Genomic DNA, 16960 nt, shown 5'->3' with positions numbered 1-16960 from the left:
AAACTAATGGTCTATTCCACAAATTACCACAGGCGGAATCTAAGATGTTAAAATGCCAATTTATAAACTTGATCTCCACAATAAAAAGCATCTAGACATTATCTCAAATTATCTGCACTAACATTTAATTTTCAACAGAGGACATTTGTATAAACCTTGCTGTCTGTCTCTCTGACATTTGCAACACTATTTCAATATTCAAATTCGATCTCCAGCTTTCGCATAGACAGGCAGGCAGCTTTTCTCAGCCGGTTGAAATTATGAATCTGCATAATTTTTATGGACATATGCAAAGACAAATCAATAGAAAACAGGTCAAATAAAACTAAGTGCAGCTAGTCTGCAGCAGTGGCGACCCATCATTCAGGGCACCTGTTCAGCTTTAAAAAAAGGGGAAAAAGTGTTGCCTCGTTAAGACAGATAGAACAATGAGCCAGATGTGTCACTGGATGTATACATCTGAAGCTTCGGGTTGGCATTTCCATTCACCACCAAATGTGGTGATGAGAGGAAGCCAAGTGGCCGGCAGTAGGAGAAGATGGTGGTTTCCACTAGTTACCACAAACACAAAGTTCATAAAAAACTAAAATGAGCTTTGGGACGTCCCTACACAACTCACTGGGCACAGAAGTCAATTCCTTTTCATGTTTGTTCAACATAATAGCATTGAAATGACGTGGAAACAACGTTGATTCAACCCGGTGTGTGGCCAGTGGGTAACCCTAACACCACCCCTTACCTTAACCCTAACCTTAACCCTTACATTAACCATTTTACAGGGGGGGACATCCCAAAGAACCCAGAGAGTACATACCGACTCAGAGATCAGCTCAGAGATATTAGAGAAAGGAGGAGACAGGAATCCAATTGGGCAATGGAGTATAACATAAGACCCCACCCAGCAGACTGTTGACCAATCGAGTTCGCATTGTCATGATTCGTCACGCTTGCTAAGCTAATCGTCATGCAATCCCTTCTCAAAGTCAGGGTAGGGTGGTGCTTTCAAGACAACTGGGAAGTCGGAACACTAGAAAGATGCCCGAGTTCCTGACTTGGAATTCCGAGTTGGATGACCATTCAAAATCATATTCACTACAGAAGTGATACCTCTTAGCCATTGAGTTAGCAACAGCAGATGCAACGAGGGTTAGGAAGGAACAGACAGAGTATCCAGTCTATCACCCAACAACGTTACTACAACTTATCCAATAGACAACCAGAGACATTCTTCAAAGGACAAAGGACTCGGTTTGGCAACACGGCCTTCAATCTACCACCAACCTACTGAAGCGCAGCTCAGAGTAAATAATTTATAATGCATAAGATACTGTATTTACGATAGCGCAGCTTTTTCCTTTGTTCCTCAGTCAGACTCTTTCACTCAACCCATCCCCTGCTCCAGTCCCTGCTTCCATCACTCAGGCGCAGCCAGTATAGGAGCATCATGGCAAAAACTGTCAGACTGGCCAATAGCTTCTACCCCCAGACCATCAGGCTGCTGAAAAGCTACGAGGCAGCCACCTGCTCAACCTGTCCCACTCATGCCCTTCAGACTTCCTACCCACACTGTTGGAGCTCGGCGAATATGAATTTCACTGCACCCTGCGATTACATCTGCGACCCTGTGCATCTGACTAATAAACTCATCTATCATCTATCATTGGTCTATATATCAGAGCCCCATCTGTTTCAAGCCCCACCTGTTTAGCTAAAGAAATATATATATTTTTGGGTTGCCTGTTTTGCATGTAATTTTGGCATTAATACGTGTCGCATATCAGTTTGCAAATAATGTAAAAACAAATAATCATTGAGTTAATAAAGCAGAATACAAACATGGTCTCTTTTTTTGCTTTCTTGAGTAAGGCAGTTGCAAAATGCAGGCGTTTCAGGCTAGCTCAGTGTTTTCTATGGTGGTGGGGCAGCCAGCTGAAAATACGGAGCGTAGGAGTTGGTAATGTTCTCTAGTTGAGCTGTGATTGGCTCAGTGTTTTCTATGGTGGTGGGGCAGCCAGCTGAAAATACGGAGCGTAGGAGTTGGTAATGTTCTCTAGTTGAGCTGTGATTGGCTCAGTGTTTTCTATGGTGGTGGGGCAGCCAGCTGAAAATACGGAGCGTAGGGGTTGGTAATGTTCTCTAGTTGAGCTGTGATTGGCTCAGTGTTTTCTATGGTGGTGGGGCAGCCAGCGGAAAATACGGAGCGTAGGGTTTGGTAATGTTCTCTAGTTGAGCTGTGATTGGCTCAGTGTTTTCTATGGTGGTGGGGCAGCCAGCGGAAAATACGGAGCGTAGGAGTTGGTAATGTTCTCTAGTTGAGCTGTGATTGGCTGAGTGTTTTCTATGGGGGTGGGGCAGCCAGCGGAAAATACGGAGCGTAGGGTTTGGTAATGTTCTCTAGTTGAGCTGTGATTGGCTCAGTGTTTTGTTACTCATGGCGACACTATGTCACTGCAAAATCTACTGGGAGAGCTTGAACATACAAGCCCCTTGGGTGCTGCCATAGAGTTTCATTAGAAGTGCCCATCCAAGAAGGCTCAAGGTCATTGGCCACAGATAAAATTACATCAAATAACTTATATAGACCGTAGTTTTGATTGGAATGATCATTAACAAACAAACAAACTCTTAGCTAGCAAGCAAGACAAGCAGTCATCATCATGAATCAAGTTGACAATCTACAGGCAAATAATTTTCAATCCTTGTCATATGAAGAGAAATGATAGATAAAACGTATCAGTGGTCTTTGGCCATTGGACATAAACATTACCCAACAAGTTGGACATAAACAATACCCAACAAGTTGGACATAAACAATACCCAACAAGTTGGACATAAACATTACCCAACAAGTTGGACATAAACATTATCCAGCAAGTTAGATATCACTAATTCAGTAATGAGTGGTTTGGAAGGAATCAGGGCTAACTGCAAGTGTTGCAAAGCCATCACTAGCCTGCTAGTGGAGAGGGTGTGTGGTCCGAGTCTGGGTTTAAGTGTCTCTTTTCCATGCATAAAAGGATAAACATTTAACACTATGGGCCAGAAAATGTTGACTACATTGGCCATGCTGTCAATCCAACATGACTTCCGCCGCATTCAAAACAACTGGAGAATCTCAGACTTCAGTGATTTCAAGACAACTGGGAACAGAAAAAAAAGAGCTCTGACAGGGAAAATACATTTTGAACGGTCATCCAGGATTTCCAAGTCAGGATCTCTGGCCTCTTTCTCAAGCTCCAACCTGAAGATCACTGACGTCATGATTCAACCTTGTTTTAAAAAAAAAACAAATTCCCAATTGTCTTGAAAGCTCCATAAATCCAGAAAATGTATGTTGTTTAGTAAACTGTTAGTAGCCCATGTGCCTCACCATAATAATTTGGTCCCTTTCCCCCTCATAACTTAGCCTACTTTTCTGATTTGGTGGTGCACATGTAACCTATAGCCTGTTTTAAAGAAATGTAATCATTAAATATTGTAAGAGCTTTCATTATCTGCTTATATGCCCCCTTTATTTGTCCTAAGGTTCTGACTTGGTTTACAGGGAGAATATTGTAAGAACAGCCCATGTTCTGAATTCTGTCGCTGTACATTTCAAAAGTGCTGAACAAATAGTTATATTGACTACGTCTGTCCTAGCTCACTCATTAATGTCTTAATCGAAATTACGGAATGCTTCTTATCTGTTCATCATCCCCTTATGCCATAGTTTGTACATCTCAATTGTCAATAGAAATCACATTTGTCTAAGCAAGTCAGTCATATCAGCTATGTTTTTTTAAAAGACAGTAAATGAGGCTGAATCGCTGCCAGACAAGGCTTTGCTGATGAAGTGTAGCAGTGGTACGGATTCACTCCATGGTGCTGGAAAAAAAAGCTTTATGTAGGACCTAACAGTTTGTGGGCACCGTTTGTCACCGCTGTTTACAGATGGGCTGTTTACAGATGGGCTATGTACAGGTGCAGTGATCTGTAAGCTGCTCTGACAGCTAGTGCTTAAAGCTAGTGAGGGAGATGTGAGTCTCCAGCTTCAGAGATTTTTACAATTCGTTCCAGTCAGGGGCAGCAGAGAAATGGAAGGAAAGACGACCAAACGAGGAATTGGCTTTGGGGGTAACCAGTGAGATATATCTGCTGGAGCGCGTGGTACGAGTGGGTGCTGCTATGGTGACCAGTGAGCTGAGATAAGGCCGGGCTTTACCTAGCAGAGACTTTGAAGATAACCTGTAACCAGTGGATTTGGCAACGAGTATGAAGCGAGGGCCAACCAACGAGAGCGTACAGGTCGCAATGGTGGGTAGTGTATGGGACTTTGGTGACAAAACGGATGATACTGTGAGAGACTGCATCCAGTTTGTTGAGTAGAGTGTTGGAGGCTATTTTATAGATGACATCACCGAAGTCAAGGATTGGTAGGATGGTCAGTTTTACGAGGGTATGTTTGGCCACATGAGTGAAGGATGCTTTGTTGCGATATAGGAAGCCGATTCTGGACTGGAGATGCTTAATGTGAGTCTGGAAGGAGAGTTTACAGTCTAACCAGACACCCAGGTATTTGTAGTTGTCCACGTATTCTAAGTCAGAGCCGTCCAGAGTAGTGATGCTGGACGGGCGGGCAGGTGCGGGCAGTGATCGATTGAATTGCATGCATTTAGTTTTATTTGCGTTTAAGAGCAGTTGGAGGCCACGGAAGGAGAGTTTTATGGCATTGAAGCTTGTCTGGAGGTTAGTTAACACAGTGTCCAAGGAGGGGCCAGAAGTATACAGAATGGTGTTGTCTGCGTAGAGGTGGATCAGAGAATCACCAGCAGCAAGAGCAACATTATTGATGTATACAGAAAAGGGAGTTGGCCCGAGAATTGAACCCTGTGGCACACCCATAGAGACTGTCAGAGTACCGGACAACTGTCCCTCCGATTTGACACACTGAACTCTATCAGAGAAGTAGTTGGTAAACCAAGTGTGGCAATCATTTGAGAAACCAAGGCTGTTGAGTCTGCCAATAAGAATGTTGTGATTGACAGAGTCGAAATCCTTGGCCAGGTCGATGAATACTGCTGCACAGTAATGTCTCTTATCGATGGCGGTTATGATGTCCTTTAGAACCTTGAGCGTGGCCGAGGTGCACCCATGACCAGCTCTGAAACCAGATTGCATAGCGGAGAAGGTATGGTGGGATTTGAAATGGTCAGTAATCTATTTGTTAACTTGGCTTTCGAAGACCTTAGAAAGACAGGGTAGGATAGATATAGGTCTGTAGCAGTTTGGGTCTAGAGTGTCACCCCCTTTGAAGAGGGGGATGACCGCGGCAGCTTTCCAATCTTTGGGAATCTCAGACGATACAAAAGAGAGGTTGAACAGGCTAGTAATAGGGGTTGCAACAATTTCGGCAGATATTTTTAGAAAGAGAGGGTCCAGATTGTCTAGCCCGGCTGATTTGTAGGGGTCCAGATTTTGCAGCTCTTTCAGAAAATCAGCTGGTGGTGGGGGCTTTGGGTGTTGGTGGGGGCTTTGGGTGTTGCTGTGGAGGGTGCCGGGCAGTTGACCGGGGTAGGGGTAGCCAAGTGGAAAGCATGGCCAGCCGTAGAGAAATGCTTATTGAAATTCTCAATTATAGTGGATTTATCGGTGGTGACAGTGTTTTCTAGCCTCAGAGCAGTGGGCAGCTGGGATGTGTTGTGTTGTGTTGTGGCTTTGCTGGCATGCATCAAAAGATGTTGGGTTTGCCCCACCAAGATTTACATGCTAAAATCGCCACTGGTCTGCAGCCTTTCCAGCTTCAGTTTGAAGTAATCATGTTTTTTTATTTTGTTATTTTAATTTTATTTTATTTTATTTGTCACATGCGCCAAATACAACAGCTGTAGACCTTACAGTGAAATGCTTACTTTACAAGCCCTTAACCAACAATGCTTTAAGAAGTGTAAAACAATTAAGAGTAAAGTAAAAAAAATAGATAAGTAAAAAAAAAATGAAAAAGTAACAAATAATTTTGCTGTTTTGTTGGCTAGCTCCTTTGAACAACAGTGTCCTGACAAGAGAGCACGTTTTATATGCCAGGTTCAGTGTTGCCATGTTTGTGATTTTCTGGTAAAATTGTGCTATTTTCAAAACGATGTTGAAAATGTATTGTTCACAACAATCAAAAACAAAACAAAAAAATATATACTGTATATACACACAAACATACATATGTATATATATATATATATATATATATATATATATAAATATATATATATATATATAGATATATATATATATATATATATATATATATATATATATATATATATATATATATATATTCATAACGTAAAAAATAAATATATATAAAAAATATATACATAAAAAAAATATATATAGGTTGTCGAGTCTATGGTTGTCGAGTCTACTGGTTAAATTCGTGTCTTTGCGCACGAATTAAGCAGCACATAAATTTGTGTATTTTCTCAAGAATTAAACCACACAAAAATGCACAAAACGCACCAAATCTGCTGAAATACATGATGTACATATATGCACGAATTGAATGTAAGGTTGGGCTGGTTCTTCGGGATGCAGGTTTTGCCGCTATTTTTAAATTGCACTGCGGCCGCCATGGGAGTTCTCTTAAAAATATATATATTTCACTGTGACCTGCTGCTGACTTTCGGGCAGTGAGGCTGGCTGTTGCTGAGTGAGTGCGTGGTGGGGAGGGCCGGGTGTGTGAGTGTGTGTGTGTGCGTGTGTGTGTGTGTGTGTGTGTGTGTGTGTGTGTGTGTGTGTGTGTGTGTGTGTGTGTGTGTGTGTGTGTGTGTGTGTGTGTGTGTGTGTGTGTGTGTGTGTGTATGAATGTGTGTGTGTGTGTGTGTGTGTGTGTTGAGAGAGCACTACAGCTATTGGCAGCTAATGAACCTTGTTTTAGCAGTTGGTGGTAGGCCATTTTGATTGTCATTGTGGTGACACCCACCTATTTCCAACCATTCAAGAAATAATGGAGACAAAGCACCAGAGCGCATTATATAAATTCGCTCAGATGTTTTTAAAACTGCATTCTAATGTTGACTTTGTTTTAGGAAAACGTTATCAAGCAAAGTGTTTTATGCATGCATAGTTCTTGGGTCTCGGGGGCTGCCCGAGCGGAAATTTGAAATGTTAGTTATGATGATACGTTTGCCTCTGTTGGCCATCAAGTAGCCTATTCATGTATATGTCATTGAAGGCTACCATTTCATACAATACATATGTTGAAATGACGATATCACTGAAGTCACTGCAAATCCATTTGTGCCACTAGTGTAGCCTAACTTGGGCAATTTATTAAATAGCCTCTCACTTACGTGTATTTATTATTTATAGCCTTGTGTTATTATTTAAATATTAAAGGAAATATTTAGTTAATTAAATTGGAAGTTATCAAAGCTCTATTGCGGATAAGTTGATAAAACGCATTAGATTGACGGTAACAGTAGTCAGATTTGACTACAGGTAAAAATACAAAATACAATAAACACTGTCTGTTGTTGTCAAGCATTTTCAGTTCATAAATGTATTATCAAATAAAATACAATAACACTTGATTTGTCACATGCGCCGAATACAACAGATAAACGGTCTGATATACCACCGCTGTCACCTTACGGTGAAATTCTTACTTACAAGCCCACAAGACCAGCAATGCAGTTACAAAAATATTTGCTAAATAAACTAAAGTAAAAAATAAAATAAAAAGTAACACAATAAATTAACAATAACGATGTTATAAACAAGAGGTACCGGTACCGAGTCAATGTGCAGGGGTACAGGTTAGTCGAGGAAATGTGTACATGTAGGTAGGGGTAAAGTGAATATGTATAGATAATGCATAGATATTAATGCATATATATTAATATTTAATTCAGTGTTTGAAATTATGAACACATCCTCAGTAGCCTATTCCAGCAGGCTATTTGGAAACAGGCACTTCTTACCTCAAAATCGCCTCGCTATTCATGTTGAATAAATTCGTATGTTATTTTGAAGCTGCTAAATCGTTCAGTTTACATCTTGCCTACATCTTGTCTAGGCTACTGTAGACTATCTGAAAATAGATGCCTATGAGGGGTTATAGGCTACCTGCATGGCAAAGTTGAATTACAATCATAAACCCAGATTTTAGTCTAGCCTATGCCAATTGAAATGACAAGTGACAAGTCAATCTGGCAAATGGGCCATTTATAACGGGCTGTAGTCTTACCATCTGTCACATAATAACAGCACAATTGCCAGAAAATTGTGTGAGATTTCGACATCCTCTGACCAACTTTCATCACTCCAACTCTCCTGTCGGATTAATCTATACAATAGTCATGCACATGCACATGTGCAAAGGGGATTTATTTAAACTGGTTACCAACGTAATTAGCGCAGTAAGAATAAATGCTTTGTCATACCAGTGGTATACAGTCTGATATACCACGGCTGTCAGCCAATCAGCATTCAGGGCTCGAACCACCCAGTTTAGAACAGACCATATACCAGTGGTATGATATGTATGTTTTACTGTTCGATTTTACGTTGGTAACCAGTTTATAATAGCAATAAAGCACCCGGGTGTTTGTGGTATATGGCCAATATACCACAGCCAATGGCTGTATCCAGGCACTCCATGTAGGGTCATACAGAAGAACAGCCCTTAGCCGTGGTATATTGGTCATATACTGTACCCCTTGTGCTTTATTGTTTAATCATAGCAGTCAAATTGGTTAAATCGGGATCCATTGCTAGAAAATGATCTGGGGAGTTTATAAAGGCAAATTATCTTTTCTCTAGGATATATTCCAGTTCCTTTTTGGGGGTCATGTCATAGCTCCAAATAGTTAGTCTTTTGAAGAGAACCGAATCTTGCTTCTAACGCCGTTACAAGTTACTACGATATTCCTTCTTAATTGGCTCGATAAGGTTATGGGAAAATGATTTATTGCATAAATATGGCTACTTCTCTCTTGCTGTGAAAAAAGTGGGCTAGTTTTCAGGACTTTTCTGTAGTTTTGAGTGGTCATTGGGATAGATATATGAACTGGACCTGGCAACCTTGGCCAGGTGAAACCCCGCTTCATTATACCGGGAAAAAAAGACGTAACGACAGGTTTGATTCTCAGGCAACCGAACCGATAGAACGAACGACCAGCCGGCTTGGGTAGAAACCCTAGATTTGTTTCGGGACTAAATATTGTGGAAGGATAACATTTTATGAATACATTTATAAAATATCGTGTTTAATTAAAATATGTAAATCATTATTTGAATATGTTGGTAACCCGTTGTGTAAAAGTGATAATGCCCTCGAAGCCGGTGTTTGGAGGATATATTATCAGGGTTTGCCGGCCGGAGACAAACACCCATGCCAGTAAATCCTCCAAACATCGGCTTATCGGGCATTATCACTTAAATAAACAGCTGCATTGGACCATTAAGACACTTTATGTTGGTGTTTCCTTTATTATGGCAGTTACCTACTTGTATGTTGACCATCACAATGAGACATTAATTTATGTCAGATTGAACATCGCACTTTTGACCTCTCTTACGCCACTTTGTTACAAACCTTTACGGATGAAACACTTAAAGAAACTTGCCAAAATACATCAAATGAAGCGGCCAGTCTGTGAAAACCAATCAAATCGTGCATTACTGACGATAAACTGGCCAATCCGCACTGCTAACAAATCATGTCAATCAAAAATCCAACCAATGGGATGGGATGACAGGGGCATGAAAGGGAAACGAGAAGCGAAGTCGCGCAAACAAATTTCTTGTGAAAAGCAATACCGTTAGTTGTGGTGGCGAATTCAGTCTATATTAAATGCAGTAATTGATGACGCGATAGAAAGGTATGTTTTGCCTTTGTATCATTCCTTGTTGTGAAATGACTTCCAAGTCTGCCAAGCTCGCATGTTAGCTCGCTAACGTTAGCTCGCTATTTACTGAATCAACTGAAAATACTGTAGCTAGCTAGATTGTTCACAATCCGTTTGTAGGCTTGTAACTAGCGCATTAGTCCCCCTTGCTCAGCAGGTTACCTTTAGACAACGTAGTCAAGCTGTCCTACGTAACGTTACACACTTCTAGCTACGCTAATTAGCTAACCAGCTAGACGCGCATGCGTGACAACAAGGTGGGTATCTCACAAAGCTAGCTACTGTTACCAGAATAATAGGGGAAACCCTATAAATTGTCATAAATATCTTTGATAATACAGTCTATATAGAGGTAAGCCATCCTCGTTGTAAATCAGCAGGATAATAGCCATCAGGTTCTTTCCCCAGCTTATTTGTTATCAATGACAAGACGACTATAAAGGCAAAGTGGGATGATGAAGTAATGTGGGAGGCTATAATAAATGTAATCTCATCTTCCTCTATCCAGGCCTCCACCATGGGTGAACCACAGCAGGTGAGTGCCCTACCTCCCCCTCCCATGCAGTACATCAAGGAGTACACTGACGAGAACATCCGCAAGGGGCTCGCCCCCAAACCCCCTCCTCCCATCCGAGACACCTACATGATGTTCGGCAACCAGTTCCAGTGTGACGACCTGATCATCCGACCGCTGGAAAGCCAGGGCATCGAACGGCTCCACCCCATGCAGTTCCACCACAAACGGGAGCTCAAGAAGCTCAACATGTCCATCCTGGTGAATTTCCTGGATCTCCTGGACATCCTGATCAAGAGCCCTGGCAGTATAAAGAGAGAGGAGAAGCTGGAGGACCTGAAGCTATTGTTTGTCCACATGCACCATCTGATCAATGAGTACCGTCCGCACCAGGCCAGAGAGACCTTGAGGGTGATGATGGAAGTGCAGAAGAGACAGCGCCTGGAGACTGCAGAGAGGTTCCAGAAACATCTGGAGAGGGTCATGGAGATGATCCAGGGATGCCTGGCCTCCCTGCCCGATGACCTGCTGCAGACTGAGGCCTCGAGTGGGGTAGGGGATGGGGCGAGGGGTGGTGGAGCGTTGGGGTTGGCCGTCAGGCTAAAGACTGAGCCCATGGAAGTGGAGGAGGCTGGGGCTAGCTGTATGGCTGTTGGACCACAACAGGACAAAAGCATGGCTGGTGCTGCTAAGAAGGACAGAGTATGGGACAAGGATGCAGCAATGTGTAGTATTATTGACGAGATTGCCTGAGTTTTGTATTTAGGGCTGGGGTCTCTATAGAAGGCTGCAATGATGAAGAACGTTCAGATAGAAATGTGTTCTGTAAAACAGATTGTCTGTTGTGATTCGAGTCCTCTTCATTATATTTCTATATGTAATGTTCAGAATCAAAATGATTCACCTTGCTGAATATAGGTTTCTCTTGTTTTGGTATGTTTGTTTTATTGCTGTTATTGGTCTGTTTTAATTGTGTCGTATGCTTCATCTAGTTCTGATCTCATACGCTGTGCAGTTTTATAGTATTTTTCATGGACTATGAAGTGTCATGGACAATGAGAACACACCTTCTTTGTTCAGAATTGTTTTGGGCTATCATTAACGTTTGGATGCTCTTTAAAATTCATAATTTGATAAGTTAATAAAGCAACTTCCAAGTCCTGTAACATAATTGATTAATTATATTTTATATGATTCATTTTCATAACACAGGAATGGACTGGTTAGGTAATGTCCTGCTGATGTCATAACCTAATGTGATTGCATGTCAGTGATACTGCAACAGTCTTTGTTAGACGAAGGGTTTAGTCTGTGAAGCTTTGTGTGTAGCAGCTTGCTATATAAGCTTATACTTGTAGCAATGTGAGCTAATGTCTCAGTCAGAGGCGTGCTACACTACCTCAGTCTCTGTCACTGTTTGGCTGGAGAGAGACAGAGGTTAGTGTGTTGTGACATACAGACACACTTCGGGATGAAGTTTCCCCTAGCCTAGTGAACAGCATGAGCTGGTACACACCCAAACATTTTAGTAGATGGTGCTGACTGAGCAAGAGTAAACTGTATAGAAATAGTCTCTCACTATGTAAATGCTCCCAACAATTTAGTGGGTAAATCACAAACCTTTTGGCAACACAGTGCCCTGTACCCTAAAGAAGACACTGTTTCTGAAATGGGAATTTGCCCATTCGATTACTGTGATCATTTACATAGTGTATGACTAGGTCTGCTATGTAACTACTAAAACATGCAGTAACGTGAGATTGCTCATTGGTGGTGACAGACAAAGACATTGAAACCTTATAGAACATGGGCTGAGCTAGTACTGCAGGCAAGCCTTTGTTGTGTAAGATAAGGTGTGAGTCAGAGGAGGCTGGTGGGATGAGATACAGGAGGACACTAATGGGTGGAATGGCATTAATGGAATGGAGTCAAACGTGGTTTCCATTTGTTTGTGTTTGATACCGTTCTATTGATTCCATTCTAGCCATTACAATGAGCCCGTCCTCCTATAGCTCCTCCCAACAGCCTCCTGATTTGAGTATGTTAGTACATTAGTCCCATAGACAGACAGATACACTGAACCCCTAGGATGATTCTAATTCCCTTATTACGGCATACATACAAGCATTGAATTGATGTGGTGTTCGTTTTGGATCAATGAGGACAGATATACCGCTGCCCGTGAAATGTGAATCTGAATTTCCATTCCTGTGTTATGAAAACATGTTTTGTTATTGAACTTGTTGGGAAATAATTGCCTTGTTTTTCTGTATTTAATGTAGCCTAGATACTACTATCTCTGATTCAACATGTCTGTGAAGTCTGTAGTCACATCAGACATGTTTTATTTCAACAGAAACAGAAAGCACAATACATTACCTAACCAGTCGGCCCTGTCTTTGTGCAGAGCAATCAAAACAACACTACTGCCCCAGATATCGAGTCAGGAGAGGCCTACATTTTCAAGTGGTTGCTATAGAATCATAGACCGTCTATGAAAGACATAGGGGATGCATTATGTGGGTCTGTAGATGCTAGGTGGGAAGGCTGTTGTTCCGACATTACTTTAACACACCTGATTCAAAGATTCAGCTAATCAAGGCGCTGAGGAACCCAATTGATTAGCTAAATCAGTTGTATTAGCACTGGTCTGGAGCATAAACCTGCACACCAAGTAGACTAGCTCAGCTTTCCAGGAGGAGAGTTGGTTACGACTGACCTGGGCTAAAGGCTGGGTGTCCTATCATCAGATTGACTATGTTTAGATATGTCGGTCTTTAAATAAATGGCCTTATTGGCCTACCTACCTGCATGTTGTAGGGATGGCTCCAATCCCTTTTTTGCGTCCCAAATGGCATAGTGCACTACTTTTGACCAGATCCCATATTCCCTACATAGTGCAGAGCCCTGGTCAAATGTAGTGCTAAATATAGGGAATAGCTCTCGAGTGGCGCAACAGTCTAAGTCACTGCATCTCAGTGCTAGAGGTGTCATTACAGACCCTGATTTGATTCCAGGCTGAATCCCGTGATTGGGATTCCCATAGGGCGGCGCACAATTGGCCTAGCGTCATCCGGGTCAGGGTTTGGCAGGGGTAGGCCGTCATTGTAAATAAGTATTTGTTCTTAACTGACTTGCCTAGTTAAATAAAAGGTTAAATAAACAACATAGGGTGCCATTTAAAACACAACCCTTATCTTGGCCAGAGACACACGCCCAGAGATTTACCCCAAAACTGGAAAGGTGTTGTGATGGAACAGGGATTAAACCCTAATTAGGCTAACCCTGACATACATAATGTGTGTTTCCTGTGCCATGGCAAACAAAGGGGGAAAGGTCAGAGAGTTTACAGCTTTATTTAGACTATTGTAGGACGAGGAGGGGGAGCTAGCTGAAGAACTGTACATGGAACTGGTGCCCCTGTATGTAGGCGTGCTACTATTATTTTATTGTTGCGCCTTAATTATTTGTTATTTTATTTCAGTTTATTTTAGTAAATACTTTTAACACATTTTTTTCTTAAAACTGTATTGTTGGTTAAGGGCTTGTAAGTAAGCATTTCACTGTAAGATCTACGCCTTTTGTATTCGGCGCATGTGACAAATACAATTTGATTTGGGTTATATGGGGATGCCAATTTAGCCTGCCCTGCTGTTATAAAAGACGTATGTTTGTTGGGTTTAAAGGAAGGCTGTAGTAATCATCTAATATGTTTGTTGTTGCACAATCACTCATGGACAGATGAAACGGTGTGAACATGTCAAGGCTCACATAGAATGATGTGATTACAAGCAGCAGTTGTTCCTGTTTGGGGTTTGTGCCGTTGATTATTTGGACAAATCCAGATTGTGTGAAGGCGGTGCATGGACTAACCTAGCAGGCGTTAAAGAAACAAAAGATCCTCTGGCAACCGCACAGGTCGTTGGGTTGTCACAGCTGCAAAGTCATAAACTGCGCCTGTTTCTATCATTTCTCTTATTACATTTTAAATCACAGGAGGTTGGTGGCACCTTAATTGGGGAGGACAGGCTCATGGTAATGGCCGGAGCGGTATCAGTAGAATGGTATCAAATACATGCCATTCCATTTGCGCATTATTATGAGCCGTCCTCCCCTCACCAGCATCCCAGGTTTTCAACCTAACCTTAACCACACTGCTAACCTTCTTACTAACCGTTACCTTAAATTAAGATCGAAACCAATTTTATTTTTCATGAATTTTGACAATAGCCCAATTTTGGCTTTGTGGCTGTGGTGATTTGTGACAAACCCTGGCACAGACGTCTTGAAAAGAAGAAAAAAACCTGTCAGGGGAGGTTCTCTTCTGCACTGTTCAACCAATCCAGTAAATGTGGAGGAGGAGTTAAGATGGAGTGTTGCCTCGTTAACACAGACAGATGTTTCATTGGACGTATAAATCTGAAGCTTCGGGTTGGCATTTTCATTCACCACCATATGTGGTAATGAGAGGAAGCCCAGTGGCTGACAGTGGGAGAAGATGGGGTTTCCACTAGTTACCACAGGCAAAGTCAAAATAGGCTATATCGTAAGAATTCATGAAAACTAAAATGAGCTTTGGGACGTCCCTTCCCTACCCACTGGGCTCAGATGTCAATTCAACGTCTATTCCACATTTGTCCAGTGAGTAAACCTAACACCTACCTCTTACCTTAACCCTTACATGAACCATTTTATGCCTCAGACTGTCGACCAGTTGTTTTGAACGTGACAAATGTTCAGAAACCTTCCTATTGTCCTTGAAAGTATGTAATATCACTTTTACAAACCTATAGAATATCACAGAGATTTATCTCAAATCTCTGAAAAGATTTGTAATGTACTTCTGGTTCATGATATTCATGCTAATGTTGGGTTTTTGAGCTAGCGCCCAATTGACGCCCATTCACTACTTAAAGGAGAGCTCACCTTGTCCCAGAATAGGCCATAATGCACCGTGTGGCCAATTGAAGACGCATGGGCAACGTAGACAATGGCCATTAATACGATTCCAATGGAGTATCCCATCTCCTCAAAACTATCTCTGGCTAGTTTAAACTGGTGCAGTGAAAATGGGCTATATCATCCACATTAATGAAAACAAAACGTAGTAACATGCTGGACTTCAATATGTCATTCTAGCTTCTGTGTTATCTGAGAAAATTGATCTGTTAATTACTTTCGCCTCGTTAATTTTTTTGTCCCAGCTTTCCACTCGTCCCAGCTCTCCTCTATGTCTGGGACAGGTGGTGAAGGTAGGTAACATGACCTCCTCCACACTGATCCTCACCCTGGGGGCCAAACAAAGGTGTGTCCTCAGCCCCCTCCTGTATGCCCACGACAGCAAGGCCTCACAGTTCCATCTCCATCAAGTTCGCTGACGACACAACAGTAGTAGGCCTGATTCCCAATAACGTTGAGATGGCCTACAGAGAGGAGTTAGGCACTCTGACGGCGTGGTGCCAGGTAAACCTTCCAACAGAAAAACGACCCTAAGCATACAGCTAAGACAACGCAGGAGTGGCTTCGGGACAAGTCTCTAAATGTCCTTGAGTGAACCAGCCAGAGCCCGGACTTGAACCCGATTGAATATGTCTGGAGAGACCTGAAAATAGCTGTGCAGCAACGCTCACCATCCAACCTGACAGAGCTTGAGAGGATCTGCAGAGAAGAATGGGAGAAACTCCCCAAATACAGGTGTACCAAGTTTGTAGTGTTATACCCAAGAAGACTCAATGCTGTAATCCCTGCCAAAGGTGTTTCAACAAAGTATTGAGTAAAGGGTCTAAAAACGTATGTAAATGTGATATATATATATATATATTCTTTGTAAACCTATTTTTGCAAAAGTTTGGACACACCTACTCATTCAAGGGTTTTTCTTTATTTTTTACAATTTTCTGAATTGCAGAATAATAGTGAGGACATCAAAACTATGAAATAACACATTGAATCATGTAGTAACCAAAACAGTGTTAAACAAATCCAAATATATTTTAAAATTGAGATTCTTCAAAGTAGCAACCCTTTGCCTTGATGACAGCTTTGCACACTCTTGGCATTTTCTCAACCAGCTTCATGAGGTAGTCACCCGGAATGCATTTCAATGAACAGGTATGCCCCGTTAAAAGTTCATTTGTGGAATTTATTTCCTTCCTAATGTGTTTGAGCCAATCAGTTGTGTTGTGACAAGGTAGGGGTGGTATACAGAAGATATCCCTATTTGGTAAAAGACAGATTCCATATTATGGCAAGAACAACTCAAATAACCAAAGAAAAACATCAGTCCATCATTACTTTAAGACATGAAGGTCAGTCAATCTGGCAAATTTCAAGAACTTTGAAAGTTTCTTCATGTGCAGTCGCAAAAACCACCAAGCGCTATGATGAAACTAGCTCTCATGAGAACCACCATAGGAAATGGTCCAGAGTTACCTCTGCTGCAGAGGACAAGTTCATTAGAGTTAACTGCACCACAGATTGCAGCCCAAATAAATGCTTGACAGTGTTCAAGTAACAGACACATCTCAACATTAACTGTTCAGAAGAGACTGCGTGAATCAGGTCT

The 16960-nt window shown here is 41.7% G+C and overlaps 1 protein-coding gene across 2 annotated transcripts; it reads left to right on the top strand.

Annotated features, from left to right (window-relative positions):
• The first annotated feature begins 9703 nt into the window (after window positions 1–9703).
• Window positions 9704–14204, top strand: LOC118381388 (mediator of RNA polymerase II transcription subunit 7-like). Of its 2 annotated transcripts, none has more exons than XM_035768339.2 (2): window positions 9704–9854; window positions 10390–14204. In XM_035768339.2, the coding sequence occupies exon 2, from the start codon at window positions 10399–10401 to the stop codon at window positions 11146–11148; it is 750 nt and encodes a 249-aa protein (XP_035624232.1). In that variant the 5' UTR covers window positions 9704–9854; window positions 10390–10398; the 3' UTR covers window positions 11149–14204. The 2 variants fall into 2 exon arrangements, with proteins under 2 accessions (XP_035624232.1, XP_035624225.1); XM_035768332.2 differs by lacking the exon at window positions 9704–9854 and adding an exon at window positions 9861–10138.
• The last annotated feature ends 2756 nt before the right edge of the window (window positions 14205–16960 follow it).

This window comes from Oncorhynchus keta, chromosome 4, assembly GCF_023373465.1.
Source record: "Oncorhynchus keta strain PuntledgeMale-10-30-2019 chromosome 4, Oket_V2, whole genome shotgun sequence".
Classification (NCBI taxonomy): Eukaryota; Metazoa; Chordata; class Actinopteri; order Salmoniformes; family Salmonidae; genus Oncorhynchus; species Oncorhynchus keta.
Note: the sequence above shows the minus strand (reverse complement) of the source record. Positions and strands in the feature narration are given on the sequence as shown.